The sequence below is a fragment of the Phascolarctos cinereus genome, unplaced genomic scaffold (genome assembly GCF_003287225.1).
Source record: "Phascolarctos cinereus isolate Bilbo 61053 unplaced genomic scaffold, phaCin_HiC Scaffold_5;HRSCAF=322, whole genome shotgun sequence".
Classification (NCBI taxonomy): domain Eukaryota; kingdom Metazoa; phylum Chordata; class Mammalia; order Diprotodontia; family Phascolarctidae; genus Phascolarctos; species Phascolarctos cinereus.
In genome coordinates this window covers 273,920,804-273,941,964 of record NW_027555958.1, presented here as the reverse complement: position 1 = coordinate 273,941,964, position 21,161 = coordinate 273,920,804, and the positions used below count along the sequence as shown (strand labels likewise).

The window sequence follows — 21,161 nt, the reverse complement described above, 5'->3', positions numbered from 1 at the left end:
GAGTCCCATTCCCCTGCCTCCCTCCTTACCCTGCTCTGAACTTTTTTAGACGTTATTCCATTGCTTAGAAACTCACTCCCTGTAACCTTGCTTGGTTTTCAAGACCTGTAATTGAGGTCCATCATATCGTTTTCTCTTTGTTCCCCAGTATGCTCACTTTAGTTCGAGAGTAGACTACAGTGTTAAGGCGGATTTCATGTTCCCTTCGCTTAGGTTGTTTAGCTCCTCTCCTAGCCAAATTTCGATTGAATTACATTCTTTTAAGGACCATCTCTAGTCCCCATTTTGTTGTAAAAAGGCTTCTGTAACTGCTACAGCTCTCATGCCCCCTCTTCACCAGAACCCAAAGATTGTAAATTTCCAAGAAGGTAGGGAGCATAACAGGTTTGTATCGTTTCCCAAAGCTATTCACATTCCAGAATTAAATACATTCAGTAACTTCCACAATATTTTCAATAGTTACCCCTGCAAGAAGGAATCACTTTTGCCTCTGGTGGCACTCAGTTAACATTTGTGTGCATGCCCGGTTTCCTTTGATTGTAAACGAAAGCCTCTTGCAAAACAAACACGGCTCGATAAGGTTTAACATTTTTGGTTGCTTGCAAGATAGAACAGCCACGAGACTACAGGAGCAGTGGCTCCTCAAATCTCATTGCAGCCCATTAAGTTGAGATCCCATTTTATAAACATGTCTGTTGGTATAAATTTTTTAAAAAACAACTGAATTATGCTTATATAATCTTGGTTTGTTAATCTAATGCAGCTTCTTCAAGTTACCTGGGAGATAGGTTGCTAGGAGGTGTCTGGAGCTGCAAATTAGCCCCCCAGGAGAGCTCACATTCATTATCCAATGAAGTCTCTGGGCTCGTTGTGCCCTGGCAGTCCTAGGAGTTTTAAAATGTCTTAAAAGATGACCACCTTTTTATACCTGATATTTTCATGTATTTTACTTAATATTTAGGGCATATAGCTTATTATAACATAATAAGTTTACATTTTTTGTTTAAAAACATCTTTTAATCGAAGCCATTTCCGGACCTGTGCCGGAATACGGAGAGTCGGAGGGCGGAGCAAGGTAGGAGCAGCGGAAGTGGCAACAACCCCCGGGGAGGAAAAGAAAGAGGGAGGAGCTGGTGGAGAGTGGAACCTCAAGGGGGGAGCGGTGGAGGACGGAACATCTGGGGGCGTGGCCTAGGGCGGAGCAGCCAAAGCTGGAACAGCCAGGGTGGAGCTCAGCCCCAGAGACAATTATGGGCTTGGAAAGGCAAATATCGCGCTACGTTGGGCTAGGCGGCCGGGAAGACAAGGTACGCGTCGCGAGGATACGGGACTTGGCCTCCTTGGGTTGGGATTTAGGGACGCTAGTCTCGTGCTCTCGTGATTTCCGGCGCGCCTGCGCACCCTGGACTGCCGGGTGGTTGTGGCGGTTTATTGAGGCCGAGGCTTTTGGCGTGAAATGGCTTCGGCTACGGTGGCTGAGGTCTCTCGCAGGACTTGGGGTTGCTCGCAGTCTAGGCTTTGGGCTCCCTTAGAGGCGGGCGGATGGGCGAGGCAGAGGAAGAGAAGACGACAGCAGAGGACCTATGTGAAGCCTCCCGAGGGTGGCGATGAGCACCCACCAGGCCCGGGGTCCGGCGCCGAGTGGAGCGAGGCCCTTTTGGACATCTGTCAGAGAAGGCATTTCCTGGTGGGGACCCAGCAGCCGCTCGGGAGGGACTCCCTCCGCAGCGGCCACCACCCCGGCTTCGGCCCCCTTGGCGTGGGGCTCAGGAGGAACCTGGCTTCGCAGTGGTGGTCCTCGGTGGCGGCCTTCAGGGAGCACATCTTCCCTCTGGACAGCCCACACCACGAGCCGTGCTCTGCGGGGCTTGGGGGCCGAGGCCTTTGCCTAGTCCCCGCCGACGCCCTCCGGGCAGCCTTGCAAGACGAAGCGCTAACTAAGGAACAGCTAGTTACCTCTCTTGAGAGCATGTTAAAAACTTCTGGGACACTACGGGAGAACCTCTATCACGGTATGCTTGGCGTTTTCATGCTTGGAAGTAGAGCTCTCAGAAAAACACCCAAGGTAGTCATGCTTGACTTTTTTGTTTTTGTTTTAATTACAGCACCCCTTTTTTATTCATAAGGAAAACTGATTTGTGGGTAATATTTTTGAGCACCGCTGACGAGTGCACAGGTTAAGTTTTCGGTTTTTGTGTCATATCTACCAGTGGTATGTTGGCATTTATCTAAATTCTGCAGGAAACTGGCTAATGGATTCTTTCCTTTTCACTTACGGTACAAGAATCTCAATTTTTAAAACGACCATTTCCCTCCTCCTAGAGAACCATCTCACTGAGGACTTCAGTTTAAAAGAATCTCTCGGAACGATTGCTGTGCAGTGAGTTAATGTATATTCCACTTCTAAAGACATAGGAAAAAAAGATTCATCCTGTGCTTTGAATGTTATCATTGTATTTTGTGAAATACTAATAGTTATTTCCTGGGGAGGCATATTAATACCCGCCTTTAACTGAAGAAAAAATGCTTATACTTGGGTCAGTCAGTATACAGTTACTGAGCACCTACCATGTGCCAGGCATTTTGCTAAGCACTGGGGATACAGATACGAAAAGACAGTTCTTGCCCTCCAGTTAGTGGAGGAAGACAAAACATATATAAAAGGAAGCTGAAACGGGCAGAGTGTGGGGGGGTGGAGTGAGGGCAGCGAACAGGGAAGGTATCCCCAATGCAAGGGTCATGGTGGAAAAGTTAGAAAAGTACCAAAGTAGTGCAGCCAGGTGAGAAATGAGATGTACTGAACTGAGCTCCCTCCTTAAATGGTTCCACCCACCAATCTGAGGGACTGAGAATGGTGATGAGGTGTGAAGTAACAAGGCTGATGAGGTCTTGTGGGCTGAGATTTTGATGAGATCTTGCAGGCTGATGAGGTTTTCACAATAAAGAGCTTTCCTGGGTTATAGTGGAAAAGTCAGAGAGGTCCTAAAGTGGTATAGCTAGGTGAGAATGAGGAGGTAACTTGAATTATACTTCACTATAAAAACGTGTTTTCCTAAATTAAAAAGCCAAGCAACATCATTTCCAGGTTTCTGTGAAGTTATTTTTGAGAGTCACTAAAATAATAAGCAGACCCAAGTTTCTAAAAATGGAGCTTTTCTTTTGCTTGCGGTAACATTTGCAATAATTGTAAGATTGCAAAGATGGAGCAGAAGTTTCAGACTTTGTTTCAGTTGGAGGTCAGGAAGCCTGGGAGATTGGATAGAGTACTGTATTGGATGTTACATTTCAAATATGTCACCACAGGTATGTCACAATCTCTCTGAGCCTCAGTTTCCTTATCTGTAAAATGGTGCTACTTATACTTACTTCCAGAGATTGTTAGGAGGTTCAAATGTGATGTTGTGTGTAAAGCACTTTGCAGACATTCAAATGCTATCTAAATGTTGGTTTTTTACTATGACTCAACATTAGTAGGATTTGTAACGCTTAAGGAAATCTATAAAGACTGTTTTATTGAGTTTAAATCACTGCTAACTAATCCGACATTAATGTTAATGATATCCTAGTTTGTTCCAGAGAATGTTTTGATGCTAAATCAAAAAAAAAAATTAAAGTGATTAGAGAAGTGAAAATTCTGAATTGGGTCATTAATCTTAAGTGGAATCTTCTAAAACTATTGATTTAAAATGTTTTGGTAATTATTAAATAACGTGGAGGCTACTAATTACAAGAAAGATGGAACCAAGAATTAATTAGTTCTTAATGATGCTTTGACATCATTGCTATTATATTGTGCTAAAATTAGAATGCTGGGACTTATATAGATTTGTAAAGCAGGTTAAGCTATGGAACATAAATTTATGAAGATGAATGGCATATATTTTGACAGGTGCTTTGAAACAGTATGTTAATTGCCTGGATCTGGTAAACAAGAGGCTGCCTTATGGTCTTGCTCAGATTGGAGTGTGTTTTCAAGATGTTCCCGATACTGGACATACGTGTGATAGCATCAAAAGGTATAAATTCAGCTAAGCATTTATTAAAGGGTGTGCAAAGATAAATAAGATGTTGTCCCTCTCAGCCCTGAAGAAGGTTATTGTCAGGGAGAAAAGACATGTGCAAAGGAATCTAAAACAGAGGAGAATGTTACAAGTACATAAGAAAGATACAGATAAAATATTGAGAGTTCAGAGATGGGGAGATCAACAGGGAAGACTTCATAGAAGAGGAAGTCTTTGAGGTGGGGGAGCAAAAGATAAGCTGGATCTCCACAGGTGGTGATTAGAAGGGAGGAAGAGCTATTTTTTTGAATTGCTTGAAACAGGAGGCAGAACAATAGGTGTGTTCCAAAGACCATGAGTAGCCCCAATCTGACTAGAACATAGATTATTTGGAACTGAGAGTAATGTGAAGTAAAGCTAGAAAAATAGGTTGGCACCTAAATGTCTATGAACCATCATTTTTTGATTTGGGATAGACTTTATGAAACAAATAGTTATGATTTTGCTCCCTGATTTTAAAGGCATTCCTGACCTTTTTGTTTTTAAAGAATAGGTGAAAGGACCATGTCTTCCCTGGTATGGTTTACCTCTGCAAGAACAGCAGGCCAATGGCTTGATTTCTGGTTGCGACATCGACTTTTGTGGTGGAGAAAGGTATTTTTTTAAATAATATTTTATGTTACCCCCAATTACATGTAAAACAATTTTTAACATTCTTTTTTTTAAAGTTTTGAGTTCTAAATTCTATCCTCCTTCCTTCCTCTATCCCTTCCCTGAGACGGTAAGCAATCTGATATAGGTTATACATGTGCAATAATGTAAAACATTTCATTTTAATCATTTTGTGCAAGAAGACTTGAAAAAGGAAGACAAAACAGTATGCTTCAGTCTGTTTTCAGAGATCTTTTCTTTCTCTGGAGATAGATAGCATTTTTCATCATGAGTCCTTTAGGATTTTCTTAGATCATTGTATTGCTGAGAATAGCTAAGTTATTCACAGTTGTTCATTGTACAATATTGCTGTTACTGTGTGCAATGTTCTCCTGGTTCTGCTTACTTTACTTTGTATCAGTTCTTGTAAGTCTTTCCAGGTTTTTCTAAAATCATCCAGCTTGTCATTTCTTATGGCACAATAATGTTCCAGTACTATCATATGCCTCAGTAACTTGTTTAGCCATTCCCCAGTTGATAGGCATCTCTTCAGTTTCCAGTTCTTAGTTACTATAAAAAGAGCTGCCTTAAATATTTTTGCACAAATAGGTCCTTTCCTCCTTTTTTTTTTTATCTCTTTGACCTAGCAGTGTTATTGCTGGATCAGAGGGTATGCATAGTTTTATAGCCCTTTGGGCATAGTTCTGAATTGCTCTCCAAAATGGTTGGATCGGTTCACAACTCCACTAACAGTGCATTAGTGTCCCAGTTTTCCCTCATCCCCTCCAACATTTATCGTTTTCCTTTTCTGTCATATTAGCCAATCTGATAGGTGTGAGGTGGTAGGAGAAAGGTATTTTGGTAGATACCTTGAGTTTAAAACATTTTTAAAAAAAAATTAAGTGGAAGCAATATAGCGTAATAGAAAGAGATGGGCTTATGTTCAAGAGAGACATAGGTTCAAATTCTCAATTACAGTCATGTATCTGTATAAAAAAACAATTTTAACATGTCCAGATTTATGAATGAAATAAACATATTTGAATATTGCTTACAATTTAATTATTTGTGTAGCATGTTGAATTCAAGATTTGATATTTCCAGTGACATACAAAAAAGTTGACTGATTTTTGATTATCTTATTTTTAATGTTGGAAGTAACGGAATTGTTGCCTACAAAGTCTGTTTCAAATGTTAAATTTTTTTCTTAATATATAGTAATATCATATTAGCTAATGTAGGTGAAAACAATTGCAGCAAACATCATACAATGAAGAATTCTGTATAAAAGTTTATTCTATAGCAGTAACACTTAATGATCATCAGAAGCTTTCAGTGGCTTCCTATTACATACAGGATAAAAAGTCTAAACTTCCTCACCAGTCTGCAAAAAGGTCAAGAAGGATGAGGACTTAGTAAAAGGCCATTAGATTTGGCAATTAAGAAATCATTGGTTGCTTTGTAAAGAGCAGTTTCAGTTGAATGATGAAGTTGGAAGCCAAACTGTGATGTGGCTCAATCTTTTAAGAGATTGAGAAGAAAGAAGAGTGGAGGCAGTAGACAGCTATCTCAAAAAATTTGTCTACATGGATCAGTGAAGGTTTGTTGAGAATGGCGTCATGGGCATGTTTTGTGTGCAGTAGGTAAGCAGCCTAGAATAGGGAGAGATTAAAGATGAGTGAGACATGTACAAAAATATTTATAGCAGCTCTTTTTGTGGTGGCAAAGAATTGCAAATTGAGGGAATGCCCATAAACTGGGGAATGACTGAGCAAGTTGTGGCATGTGAATGTAATGGACTACTACTGTGCCATGAGAAATGATGAACAGGCAGACTTCAGAAAAACCTGGAAAGACTTGTATGGTCTGATGCTGAGTGAGATGAGCAGAACCGGGAGAATGTTATACACAATAACAGCCACGTTGTAGGATGACTAATGTTGATAGACTTAACCCTTTTCAGCAATACAAGTATCTAAGACATCTCCAAAGACCTTATGATGGAAAATGCTATCCACATTCAAAGAAAGAACTATGGAGTTTGAATGCAGATTGAAGCATATTATTTGCTATTTTTTTCTTCGGTTTTGTTTTGTTTCCTCTTTCTGGTGGTTCCTCATTGATTCTAATTCTTCCTTACAACATCATTAATGTGAAAATATATTTAATAGGAATGTATATGTATAGCCTATATCAGATTGTGTGCCGTCTTGGGGAGGGAGAGGGAGAAAACTTTAAAACTCAAAAGCTTATGGAAGTTATTGTTGATAAATCAAAATAAATTAATTTTAAAAAGTAAAGATGAATGAGAGAGTGTGGATGATACAAGAGGCAATCTCTTGGAGAAGACAGGATGGAATAGGATCGCTCACATGGAGGGGTTAGCCTTGGCAAGGAGAAGGGCAGGCCCAATTTTTTTTCAGTGAAATACAAAGCTGAGAGGTTGCTGTGGGAGGTTTGAGGAGGGATGAAAAGGTTTGGAAAAGCCTCTGTGGTCCGTGGGATAGTAAATTTGATTAGGAGAGGTATAAAAAGATTGCCTTGCTGCAATGAGGGCCCAGTTAAATGGAACATAAATTTGTAGTGGACCACTCAGCATGGTTTATTGATTTTTTTCCAACTCCATTCAGTAGAATATGAATAGAAGAGTAGATAGTAAGAGGTAATCCAAGGTTGAGGTTTGGCAAAAAACACGATTGGTGATAGGACCGGGAATAGGGGAGCACAAGGGACTTCATTATAAATAGTAGTAGAGTTGAACTAGTTCACCAGACGGTCAAGATAGGAAAGGGAGGAGAGGGTAACCAATGTGGGAATGATGGCCTGGGGGAAAATCTAAGGGTAAGGGGGATTGAGGGTCATTATGAGGGTGAAGAGCAAGGTTAGAGATGGTAAATCCATGGGATTCCTAAAAGATTATGATCAAGTAAGGGAATTTTAGAGTTCATGAACATGGAAATAGAACACTTGTAGATAAGAGAAAGATCAAGGGTATAAACATCTTTGTATTTAGATGAAATGGAGGAGTAGGTCATGGGAACTAAGTAGATTGAAGAACTAGGAAGTTAAGTGTATTTAAGAGAGTATCAATATGTATGATGACATGTCCTAGTAAGAAGGCATAATTTGGAGTGGATAGAGACTGTGAACCAGGCAATGAACTCACTGAAGAAGGAAGGAGAATAATAGGGACTTTATTAGATAATGGTCACCAGGATCTGTACTGGGTGGCAAATTTAGAAAACTTGAACCTCAAAGGAGTAGAAGTTGCTGAGTAATAGTAATGGAGTTTAGAAGTAGCAGTGAGGAACAGGGAGTATTAACTCTTCTACCATGACCAGTGAATAGGGGATATGAGTGAAAATACAATCAGTACTGGAAAAGGCTAGCCAGGCATGCATTGTCACCAGGTGGGAGTCAGGTCTGAGTGCCTCAAGATGACTGAAAGTGAGAAAGGAAAAGGCTTAATTAAGCTGAAAACAAGTTTGTTTTCAGGTGACCCAGAGGGCACAGTTGAAGGGATGGGCAGATCTAAAGTGGGATACAGGAGGAGGGAGTTAGGATAGGAAATAGACAAGTTTTGTAGATCAGCAGCCAGCGGTTCAGAATCACTAGGTTGAGAAGAACATTAGTGGATGGGAATGTGCTGAACATTGAGAAATGAGTCCAAGTAGAGTGTCATTAGTTGGAGAGAGATCAATTGAGGAAGGCAAGTGATTCTAGGCAGGTTGTTCAAGGTCTTCCTTTGAAGTCCAGCCTTTTGACAAGTGTTAAGTGGTGATGTGTTGTGGGAGGCCCACTTCACTTTAGGCAGTAACAGATTTATGTTTTACTTCTTCCCACCTCTATGACATCGCTTCATCCTGTTGCCAGATTTTCTCTATTGGTTGTACCCAACTTCTACTCCTTCCTCTGTATTCTGCTCACTGCTATCCTGAACTTACTCTCCTACCACTCCAGAGACAAGGGGTGGGGGGAAATTGAAAGCCTTTCCTCCATTTCTCTCTCCTCCTAATTAGTACATAACCCAGAGCCCTGTTTTACTCTTTCTTTTCCCCATCTGAGAAGGTGCAGTGCACCAAAATATTTTTTAAAAGGAAATCAAACTACAGAAATACCTCTTACACACTCCATATTTTTGTCCTTGTCTAGCTCTAAACGCATAAAAACAGATTTCAATTTATAGTTTTTCATTACTCTTTGAAAAAGCAATTTCTATATAACTTCTTAGAGAATGGTATTCAGGTTTTTTCTTCTATTATTTTTTGGAAGAGCTGTGTTTCTAGGTTTTCTCTTCACATCCTACCTTTCAAATTTAGTACTTTTGCTTTGTAGGGCTTTGAAGTATTCTTGTAATTTTGTTTTTGTTCCCTTAATTTACCTTCTTCCTCTGTGTTTTTACATTTCAGTTCTGTCATCATCTTTTTATGAGAATCAATCATTGTGGGTTCTACTACTTTGTCTTTTTTTCCAAATTTCTGTGGTCTCTGGTTACACTTGCTGTTTTGTTCCTTGAGGACTCTTATTTTCTGTCCTTATTTCTTTGATGTCTTAGAGTTGCTAGGGAATACTGGAAGACTCTCCCTGGGTTGCCAGAGTGAGATAAGTCTTGAAACTAAGTCTTTCTGACTCTTAAAACCAGCTTTTATGCACCAACCAAATCACATGCTTCTCCATGACTATCACCTGTTGAAAAGGTGCTAATCTACACTAGTATAGGGAGTTTTCTCCTTAGGAATTGCCAAGAAAATTGAGGAACAAGCACATTATAGGAAAAAAAACTTCTTTGATATTTTCACTGAATTCTTTGCTCTTCTGAACCATCAAATTGTCATCAATCATTCTTAAGCACCTACTATGTAGTGAGTACTCTGCTAGGGCCTAGGGACACAGAAGCAAAGATCAAACAGTCTGTCTCAAGCAGCTTGCATTGTATTGGAAATGACAATATGTATATTCAAAATAAATACAAGATAGTTTAGAGAGGGAGGGCACTATGATGGAGGTTCTTCTCTACTTGGTTTCCTTGTTGTGAAAGTGCTTGCCAACTGAGATGAATCTTTTCTTTGGATGTATGCTTATTTTTGCTCTTGAGTCAGTGTTTGCCTGTCTGCTGACTTTTCTTTGGTATCCTTGCCAAAAATGTGCTTATTGTGCTTGTTCTTTGCTCTCAGATCACCAGGGTTGGACAAAGTCTGTTATCTTCAGGAAAAGAGGGTAGTTATTTGGGACACTGCCAGAGAGAAACACTGAGTGAATGAACAAAAACATTATTAAACACTTAGAGTGTGCAAAGTACTTTGCTAGGTACTGTAAGTGACATTGAGAAAAGTAGGAGATAGGGCGTCTTCTTCACTTTTACTAGTCCTGCTCATCTGGTTTTCACCCTCCTTTCCCAACAGTTCTCCACCTCCACACCCCCAATCTCTATACTAGCCTTGGGAGCTGGTCTTGGTGGGGTGGGGCACTGCTTTGAAGCTGGGTCTCTCCATTACTCTCTCTGCCTTCTTCTACTGTTTGTTTCTTCCTGTGCTGTATTAATGACTTTTAATTATTTTTTTTTTGTCTCTTCCCTTTTCATTCTTCACATTCTTCCCCACTCCTCCACAGCTACCACTTTTCTTGTGTGGTTTTGGGTCTGACTCAATTCGTGGGTATCAATTCTTGGCAGTGGGTTTTGTCTGACACTGCTAGCTCTTAACACCAAAAGTTGGGTGACTAAAATTATTAATAGTTTTCACAAAGGTTGCTGGACTACTCTATTCCAGTGTGGAGGTTGTGGGAGTACCTAGAATGATGGGCTAGTGAGTTGAACTTCAGTTACTTTTTCTGTAAGAATTTCCTTCTATTTAAAACTCAAAAGCTTATGGAAGTGATTGTTGATAAATCAAAATAAATTAATTAAAAAAAAATTACCTTCAAGTGGATCCTTTACCTTCTTGCCATTGGTGGGTTTTCTGAATTTGGGATTTTTTTTTACTTACACTATTTGGTGTGGTGGTGGGAATCCACCCTCTTAGAAAACCTATTACTTCTGCACTTCCCAGAGTTACTCTAAATTCTTATTTCTAAAATTGGAGCTAAATTAACATTAAGCTTGAAAAAAACAGCGAAACATGAACATTTAACTTTTCTTTTTTAGTTTGCCGTAAATCCATCCAACTTCAGCAGCAGCGACTGTCAAAATGAAGAGGGATGTAAAGGAAGCAAGCTGTTCTACAGTTTTCCCTGGGGAAAAGAGCCAATAGAAACACTCTGGAATCTTGGAGACCATGAACTTTTACAGTTGTATTCCGGAAACAAATCTAAATTACATGTAGGGTGATTTACTTCCTCTTGACTATCCATTTTCTCATTAATAACATGAGTGGGAAGGGTCCAAAATTATGATGACTTATATGCACTTTGGGATAAAGGAAAGAGAGGTAATGGGAGTTGAGGAACTGGGAGGCAAGGTTTTTCAAAGGCAGTCAAGTGGAGTACATTTATTAAGTACCTGCTTTGTGGAAAGAAGTTTTCTCGGCACAATAAAAGAGTGGAAGTCAGACACTGACCTTACTGGAAAGGAGGGAGAGTGAGCAGAGATTTATAGAAGGTAGCAACAAGGATCTGGACAGAACAGAGTGAACTTTAAAAGAGGTTGCTGAGTGATAGAGGGAAGGTCTAAAAGTGGCATTGAGCAAAGAATATATAACAGGGAGAGAAAGAACAGCCACCTTCAGAATGAGTACCAAGAGATAAGATATCTTCAGGAGAAAAATAAAATTACCCTCAACCCCGGAAAATGGAAGGAATGTAAAAGGAAGAGATATAGAATGAAAATGGGTGTAACAATAAAGAAAGATTAGGAAGCTAGTAGGAAGGCTAGGACTGAATTGTATTGAGATAGGAATATGGGAAGAAGTAGTATGGAAAAGGAGCTTCTGCCTAGGCAGAAGATGGTTCTGAGGTATGGCGAATAGAAGAACAGGAATTTGCTAGCATCTTTCTTGAACTCTAGTCTTGCATCATCAACTAGACCTACTGGACATTTCTAACTCAGTGTCTTGACTCTGAGTTAATGAGTGTCTCGTTACTTTATCCTTCTCCCCTCAAATTCACCTTTCTTACTGTTTGGTTTTGGGTTTTTTTTTTTTTGAGGGCACTTCCACGCTTCCAGTCACCTAGACCTCTGTGACTCCTTACTGTCTACCTAATCAGTTGCCACATCTTGTCTGTTCTGTCTCCCCAATGGCTCTTGAATCTGTAATCTGTTCCTTAGTCTCCATATTCACAGCCACTAGCCTGGTTCAAGCGCTTATCAGCTTTCAGTCGGACCATTGAAAGAGCCTCCTAGTATCTCTCCTTTCTAATCCATCTTCCACATAGTTGCCAAAGTGCTAAAAGCACAGGTTTGACTTGGTCATGCTGGTGGTTCCCTGTTACCTCTAGGATCAAATACAGCCTCTTTAAAGCCCTTTACAACTTGGCTCCAATCTACCTTTCCAGCCTTATTGTATATTGCTCTCCTTTACTTCTGGATGTTCCTCATATACAACACTCCATCTCCAATCTGTGTGCCTTTACAGAGGCCATTCACTCATATCCCTAATGCGCTGCCACCTCACTTTCACTTGTGAAGTCCCTAGTTTCCTTTAAACCTTAATTCAAGCATCACCTCCTGAAGTCTTTCTTGATTTCCACCCTCTGTACCTGAGTGTCTTCCCACCATGAATTTATTTTATGCATATTTTATATGATAGGCAGTGTGGTCTGGTGGATAGAGGGCTGGCATCAGAGTCAGGAAGACCTTGGTTATAATCCTGCCTCTGACACACTGGCTGTGTAACTCTGGACGAGTGGAGAACATTTAACCTTAACCTCTCAGTGTCTTCAAGTAACTCTAGTCTAAAAACTATAGGTTGCAGAATAAGTGTCAGTCTGGATGCTCCCATCCCAGATTTTGGACATACTTAACATTTGTACATTTTGTCTCTCCTGATACTGTAGGTTTGAGGACAGATACGTATATGTCGGGACAGATACTTATATGCCTGTTCCCTAGCACAGTTCCTGGTGCAAGGGCTATATCTCCATATCTGGGATGCACTCCCACTTCAGTGTCACTTCTATAATCCCTAGTTCCTTTTAAGCCTCATTTCAGATATCACCTCCTACATAAGGTCTTTTCAGACATTTCAGAGTTGTCATATTAAGCACTTAATAAATGTTTATTGATGGATTTATAGAAAATAACTGGTATAGAAAGCATGTTGGCTCTAAGGGTGGTCCAGGGTGTGCAAGTACCTGTTCAGAGTATGACTCTGAGGTGAACAGGAAATAGATCAACTATCACAATCAGTGACTAACTTTTGGGTGCTAGGAAGCCTAAGCTTAGAGCAAATATGACACAGGCCCTTCCCCCAAAAGGATTTGTTAGGGCGGGGCCAGAACAAATATTGCCTTCCTTACTTATCTGATAATCCCAAGGGGCTTTTGTCAGGCTGATCCCAGCTGATCTTCAAGAGATTGGGTCCCCAAACTAGGTGATCCAATGAGAGCTATTGGGAAGGAGGCCGGCTAAGGGCCAGGCTGAAGGCAACTATGGACCTTAAAAAGGGGGCCATGAAAAAGCAGTATCAACCAAGGGGTGATAAGGAAGAAGCCCCACAAATCCATACACAGTACCTAGCATAAAGCCTTGGTTGTCCCAGTTTAGTTCCCATTCTGTACTTTGTAATCATTAAATTTATTTTTAAAATATAAAGGAGATTTAGGATTGCCTTTAGAATTACGCAGCATTTTGATTTGAGTACCTAAACTTTGTAGAAGAGTTCCTTCATTCAACTAGAATTTATTAAACATACACTGTTTGCCTGACCCTGGGCTTAGTTTTGAGTATACAAAAACTAATAATGGTCTCTGCACTCAAGGATCTTGAAACAAAAAAAAATTGAAAGAGTACTGAAATAGAAGAAACAAATTGAGTCAATTTAAGCCAATTATATCACTCGGATTATTGTGTAACATTTGATGGATGTTATTCTTTCTTTTCCTGTCCCCTATTCTGATACTATTTTGAAGGGCAAAAGTGCAACATTTTTTATTTGCTGCCCTATTTGTATCTTTCAAAAGTTGAAAATACACTCTTAGGGAAAAAAAGGAAAGCGGTGAAGATTTTTTATAGACTAGAAAATGTTCACTGGATAAATTTTAAAATAAGCAGGTTACTTTAGGTTAAAAAAAAAAGTCGTCGTCCTGCTTACTCCCACCCCACTTCTTTGATCCATTCTCTTTTTAAGGTTTCTTAACTCTCACAATGTCAGAGCTGCATAACTAGGTATTAGATTTTTAATTACTTATGCTGGCTAGGGATATCTTTGTATCACCAGAAGGACCAGGGTGTCATTTGACACCAAAATACTATAATTTTACTTTGAAATAAAAATTATCCTACTTTCTATTTTATTTGCCTTAGGGATTAAAAAGTGTACTGTAATTATTTGATGCAGTTTGGTCTCCTTTGAGTTATTCTTAAATTCTGTTCCTTCTAGTGTTAAAAAGGGGCCAGAACAACAACAACAACAAAAAAGGCAGGATAATACTTTTTACTGTTCCAAGCCTGGGATAACCCTATGGAGAAAATTTCCTTACTGTCAACTTCGCTTTTTCTTAGAATTACTGTTTTTGTGTTTCTTGTAGTTCCAAAATTTCAATACTGGTGGCTCATGATTAGTTTGAGATAGGTTACAAAAGTATTAGGTACAATTGTAGTTAGTTCGTAAGCTGTACGGAAAGTCTGTCCCAATTTGATTATTTTGTATTTGCTTTAATCTTGTGTCAGGATTACTTGGAAGAGTAACACCCAAAATATTATAAAAACATCATTTAACAGTGCTTTTCGATTAACATCTAAGTATATTTCTGGAAGGATCACTTGTAGAAAATATTGAAAACAGGAATCAACAGGGTGTGCAGTAAAAATAACAAGGTATAGTAAATCTTCTGTCATGGTGGGGTTTGTCTGATGTTGCAGTTATCACATATATCATATGTAAGCAGATTGACAGGTTTCAAAGAATTGGAATGCCATAGAATACCCAATACTAAAATTATGCTTAACAGTTTATTCTTTCTTTGATTCAGAAGAAAGCACAAGATCTTGTAGTACCTTCAAGTCATTATTTTGAAAATTGTTACGACACTGTAGTGTTGATCTGTGGAAGTGATAGTTTAATAGTATTCTGTTTAATGCAATGCCACATTACGGAAAGTTCGTGATATTAACATTGCTTCATATATTTTGAGCAAGATTTCCAAAGTTGAAAATTTTAATATTTTAGGTGACTGTTTTTTCCTCTCAAATAAAGCTAAGTTACCTGATAATAATAGGACCTAATCACTTAATAGTATCATAGTGGTACCAAACAAAGGAATTTAAAGTAAAAGACATTTTCCATCTTTTCTGATAAGCGTATATTCTTTTTTTCTGTAAAGGGCCGAGATGGAAGAAAAAATGTGGTTCCTCAAGTTCTTTCTGTGAGCGGAGATCTAGACCAAGGAGCATTAGCTTATCTCTATGATTCCCTTCAGCTAACAGATAAATCCTTTATAGGAAAGAAGGATCTTCAGAGAAAGGTACTTTGGGAGACATGAAAAGGATGTTCATAGGACTCACTGAGGAAATCAAAATTATATACAGTTGTTTCATTTTAAAAGTTTGTGGCAACAATTTCTAACATGAAAAAGTTAAATTTTTATAGATTTCTTTTGGTACCAATGAATTTCAGTATTTTTCATGGTCTGTCCTGAGTGTAAAGTTAGCTTCCCGTGATGGTATAGAAGAGGGCTTCTTAACTGGTTGATCATATAGCCTGACTTGTTTAATCTGGAGAGGTTAGCAGCTACAGCAGCTGTATAGGTTCCTGGATGTTTCCAGAAGCTAGGTTCCAGCCATATGGCCTTCTGGGTATTTCCAGAAGATAGTTTCTACCCAGACCCAATCAGTTGACTGCACTGTCAATAACCTAGCATGAGACAGGACCATTTGGCAGTGGTGACTTCTCTAGTTTCAGCCATAGTGGCCAGTGAAAGGCAGGATAGAGTTTAACCTCTATGGTGAAGGAGCCAGTGTCCACAGCTAATCTAAGAAGCAGAAACGTGGAGACTACTAGAAAAACTGCATCTTTGCCTGCTTTAGGTAGTGAGACTAAGCCTAAATTTTGATCAAGGGCCTGACAGTATTCCTCTATTTAAATGTTGTATGCTAATGTGCACTGTTTTGTTTTTTTACATGAAGGGTAAAGTATATATTCAGACCCTATTTTTATTGCCTAAAGGACTTGTATGTATATGCAGATTTTATTTAAAAGTATTGATTGTTTATGTAAATATATCTTTTCCTATAGTTGCTGATCTTTTTGTAATGTAGAATTCATGGATGAGAAAGGGTAATTTAATTAATGAATTATCATAGTCTTATCAATTAGATTAATCATTGGTTCTTTCCAGCTCTTAGGAACTTTATTTTTTCTTTTTTTAAAATTAATTTATTTTGTTTTATCAACAGTCATTTCCATAAGCTTTTGAGCTTTAAATTTTTCTCCACCTCCCTTCCCACCGCCTTCCCCAAGACAGCACGCAGTCTGATATAGGCTATACGTATACATTCCTATTAAACATATTTTCACATTAGTGATCTTGTAAGGAAGCATTAGAACCAATAGAAGAAACCACAAGAAAGAGGAAACAAAACAAAGCAGAAGAAAAAGAGCAAATGGTATGCTTCAATCTGCATTCAGACTCCATAGTTCTTTCTTTGGATGTGGAGAGCATTTTCCATCATGAGACTTTTGGAGATGTCTTAGATCCTTGCGTTGCTGAGAAGGGCTAAGTCTATCAAAGTTATGACTTTCTCCTGGTTCTTCTCACTTCACTCAGCATCAGTCCATACAGGTCTTTCCAGGTTTTTCTGAAGTCCTCCTGCTCATTATTTCTTACAGCACAATTTTAGGAACTTTAGCAAAAGTCCAGCCACTGATTTCATAGATGAGGAAATTGAGATCCTGAAGTAGGTAAAGCGATTTTGCCCAAGGTCACACAACAAAGTAGTAGTAGAGAGCAAGGGCTAGCTTCTATACCATTTCTGTTAAAGTGTGATGATCTTGGTGGTGTGATAGGAAGAATTGTTTTTTAAATATCTGTGCAGAATTATTTCCAGTTAAATTAAATGTTAATTATTCTATCCCATCATGAGGCCTGAAATGGAAATATTGGTGATAGTTGCAAGTTATCCTTTTTTTAGTTCACAGTGTTTGATTATGTTGCAGTTTTAAAATAGTCTCTGTGCTTGACTAAAAAGTCTTAGTTGTTGAGTAATCTCTGCATTTGTGGATATTTCTTGTGTTGTATTTGATCAACAGTCAATTTTTTTTTCTCTGTAATTTTATTAGGTACTTAAACTTCACCCTTGTTTAGCTCCAGTCAAGGTGGCTTTGGATATGGGAAGAGGTCCAACAGTGGAGTTGAGACAGGTTTGTTATTACCATATTTTAATTTCACTGATATAATTATACCCATACTTTCAAGAGAAAACTCTTATGATTTAGCTTTAATTTATATTTAGTTACTTTAATGAAGTTGGCTCTGTGGAGGATGGGTTAAAGTAGGGGGAGAGCATTGGAGCAGGAGACCAGTTAAGAGACCATTGCATTGTTCAGGTGAAATGATGAGACCAGTTAAGAGACCATTGCATTGTTCAGGTGAAATGATATGCACAAAAATATGCATGTCATCAGTTGTATGTGAAACTAACTTTATAAGTTTTATTTTCAACATTAGTTTTTGTCCATTCAGAAATTAGGTAAGCATTTATTTAAGGCACCGTTGACAGAAAAAAAAAGAAAATAGCCCTTCCCGTCAAGTATGTTACATTCTCCTAGCGGATAGAACATATAACAACTAAGTAATAAAGAGTATATACTAGCTGATATAGAGAAAGTAAAGAGGGACAGTGTTCATATCTAGGTGCAGAGCAAGTAAAGCCTGCTGTAGGAGGAGGAATCTGAGTTGGGCTTTGAAGGTAACTAGGGATTCTGTGAGGCACAGCTGAGGAGGAAGTTAAGTAAGAAAGCAGGAGGTGCAGTGTTTCTTGTGAATATGTTGCTGGTCAATTTGACTAATAGAATGCATGAAGGGGTGATAATATGAAATCAGGCTGGAAAGTTAGGCACTTAGACCCGAATATCTTGTTGCTAATAGAGCTTGTAAAATGTGTATAATAGTTGCATTTGTAAGGAAAGCACTTTGTAAGCCTTTTAAAGCACTGTATAAATCTGAATTGTTATTCAACAACACATGGTACCTATTATTCAGTAGGTGACAATTTGATAGAGGAGATAAGGCACTTTGAAAAATACTTTCAGCACAAAATAAGCTTAATGCACTCACCAGGATATTAAAAACCTTAAATATTAGTTCCCCTGGGGCTCAGCAAGAGCCTGTGAACGTGTTTATGCATAAGGAGCATGCATAAGCTAGTTTAAAAATAGTTAGATACTTCCTTTCACAACCACAAAGACAGGTGTTAATATCTGTTAGTACCTCGAATAATATAATGTGGGTATGTAAATAAAATATTTTTGATAACTGAGGATGAAATTAGGCACAGCTCATCCTTAATGTATGTATCTTGTTACTTTAGGTAACTTAGGTGATAACTTAGGTTGCTTAGGTGATAAAGGTTGTTTTTTTCTACTTGTAAAGTTTCCTTTTATTTGTTTTTTTTCCTTTGTCTTATGCCTCTCTTAGTTGAAACTAGTTGATAAGAGCTTAATCGTAATGCCTATTACTTTGAAGGTAATGAGAAATTGTTTATACTGTTGTTTATAATGAGAAACTGTTCATAAACTGTCACTCATATTTTAAGATGTTCCAAGACTTTGTGGTTTTTGCCCCTAGGTTTGTCAAGGACTGTTTAATGAATTACTAGAAAGTGGAATTTCTGTGTGGCCTGGGTATTTGGAAACCATGCAGTCCTCGATGGAACAACTTTACTTAAAGTAAGGAAAAAAGTCCCTGGTATTTAAAAACTTACGCACTTATTAAGCATTTGCTATATACTGAACTGCTAAGTACTAGAGATAACAGAGATTAAATAAGGCACAGGAACTCCCAATCTAGTAGGGAGATAATGACTCATATATATAAGTAATTCTAATATAAAAAGATACATGAAAAATATGAAATAAGAATGTTGTTCCAGAGTAACCTCAATTATTTAGTGATATTTACTTCATCACAGAATAGAATTCTTAGATTCATAGATTATTGGAGCTGTAAAGGACTTTAGAGGTCATCTACTCTAGCACCTTCATTTTACAGATGTAAATGTTGTGTGGTATCAGTCATAGTGAACTGGCTTCAGACTCAGAAGACCTACCTAGGTTCAAGTCTTACCTCTGACACTTAATGATAGTGACCCTGGACAAGTTGCCCAACCTCTCAGTACTCCCAAGCAACCTGGACTATCAGTTGCCCAAAAGTTACTGATCTGTAGTGGGAGAGGTAGTTTGCTTACTGAAAATTCTCTACTCCAGTGCAATTGCAGTATTGGGCCCAAAACATTGTACACCTACACACAACATGTGAAGTGATATTGCTAATTTCTCTTTTGTTATGTAGGCAACAGATTTATAATTGGAGATTTAGTTACTGAATTGACGTTTAACAATTTCATTCCAAGTTGATCGGTTTTATTGTGTCTGATAAATCTCAGGTGGAGAGAACTATACAGCCTTGATGTAGTTTGCTGATATATCATCTTACCACTTCAGTTCTGTTCACCTGCATAAAGGAGATCCTGATCTTTGTATACTGTTTTTTTCAGGGCTGACTTCTGGTAGCTTACAGGAATACATAGCTTGTAAATGGGTGCGTGGAAAAAAAGATTTCTGCACATATTTCCTCTTCCATAGAATTAGTTGGAGGGTCCCCTCAGATCTTTTCCAGCTTTAAAATTGTGTGATCTTGTGATTCCTGTAAGCATATTTGGATTGTATCTCTTTGTTATATAGTCAGTTTTCTGAGTTATGGACAGACAAATAAGTCAGTTTAGTAGCATGATGTAGTAGTAGTAGAGCACAGGTCTTAGAATCAGAAGAGACCTGGGTTCAAAAGCTATATCTAACACTGTGTGTGGAACCACAGGCAAATTACTTTCTGAGTCTATTTCCTCATCTGAAAAATGGGGATGATGATAATACCTGTAAATGTAGCATCTTATTCAAGGGTGTCACTGTGAAGATTAAATTAAAATGAATGGGGACAGCTAGGTGGCTGAGTGGATGGAACCCCGGCCCTAGAGTCAGGAGGACTTGAGTTCAAATCTGGCCTCAGACACTTGATACTTACTAGCTGTGTGACCCTGGGCAAGTCACTTAACCCCATTGCCTAGCACCCCCCCCCAAAAAAAAATTAAAATTAATGAAAAGTGGTTTACAAGCCTATAAATTAAATTTCAGCTACCAAGTGCTATGATAAGTGTGATTCCTTTATAAAGACTTATAAAACATTGAAACTTTATTATGTAATATTGCTTACTGTAAAGCAGAATTCATCATGTCTCTGGATGTGGACTTCATTGAAGAGAGTTTATCAAAGCATTAAAATGACCTCTTTTTTTGCCTCTAGTATTTCCCAGTTACATGTAAAAACAATTTTTAATATTCTTTTCCAAAACTTTGAGTTCTAAATTGTCCCTCTTCCTCCCTTCCCTCCCCCCCCATTGAGAAGGGAAACAGTTCAATATAGGTTATACTTGCGTGAAAAGGGCCTCCTTTTGAGTCAACCTCATAGCATCCATAGCATCCTTTGCCTACTCCCTTTTCTCAATTACATTCAATAATTTCTAAGAATGTATTATTCTTTAAACCTGTTTTCAAACTCTGTTCTTTGGCTCTTCAGTTTCCTCAGACTGGAAGAATCTGAACTGATTGGAATAAAAATACAATACTTATGCTTGCACTTTGATTTTACCTTTTTTTTCAGGTATGATGAAATGAGCATACCCTTTACTCTTTTGATAACGGAAACTACTTTGGAGAATGGGTTAATACATCTGAGAAGTAGAGACACCACAATGAAGGAGTTGATGCACATATCTAAAGTAAAGGACTTTTTAATCATGTATATTACAGCTGCCAAAAATGTATAGATATTAGTAGCTTAATAAATACTTTTGTTATTTGAATTGCTATCTCTCAGATATGTGTCCTGCTTCATTTTTGAAATAGAAATTTTTCTTTGTTATGAAGATGCTTTATTTGGTTCATTTTTTGGTAACCCTTAGCTCCAATTTTGTATGATTCTAACTGACTAAACTACCTCCATTGTCAGAATATAGAGTACTAATAATTAAATTTTTATCAATATGTAACTTAAAATTTGAAAACCAGACTTCCAAATGATTTTGATAAGTCATGTTTAATATGTGAAATGAAATATTGACAAGCGTTTCAAATTAATATTAGA

The 21,161-nt window shown here is 38.3% G+C and overlaps 1 protein-coding gene across 2 annotated transcripts; it reads left to right on the top strand.

Moving 5' to 3' along the window:
- The first annotated feature begins 985 nt into the window (after positions 1-985).
- Positions 986-20,893, top strand: POLG2 (DNA polymerase gamma 2, accessory subunit). 2 transcript variants are annotated; one of them, XM_021000896.2, is made up of 8 exons: positions 990-2,012; positions 3,890-4,016; positions 4,550-4,655; positions 10,795-10,968; positions 15,129-15,269; positions 17,084-17,164; positions 18,591-18,691; positions 20,679-20,893. In XM_021000896.2, the coding sequence occupies exons 1-8, from the start codon at positions 1,457-1,459 to the stop codon at positions 20,842-20,844; spliced, it is 1,452 nt and encodes a 483-aa protein (XP_020856555.1). In that variant the 5' UTR covers positions 990-1,456; the 3' UTR covers positions 20,845-20,893. The 2 variants fall into 2 exon arrangements, with proteins under 2 accessions (XP_020856556.1, XP_020856555.1); XM_021000897.2 differs by lacking the exon at positions 15,129-15,269 and having other exon boundaries at positions 986-2,012.
- The last annotated feature ends 268 nt before the right edge of the window (positions 20,894-21,161 follow it).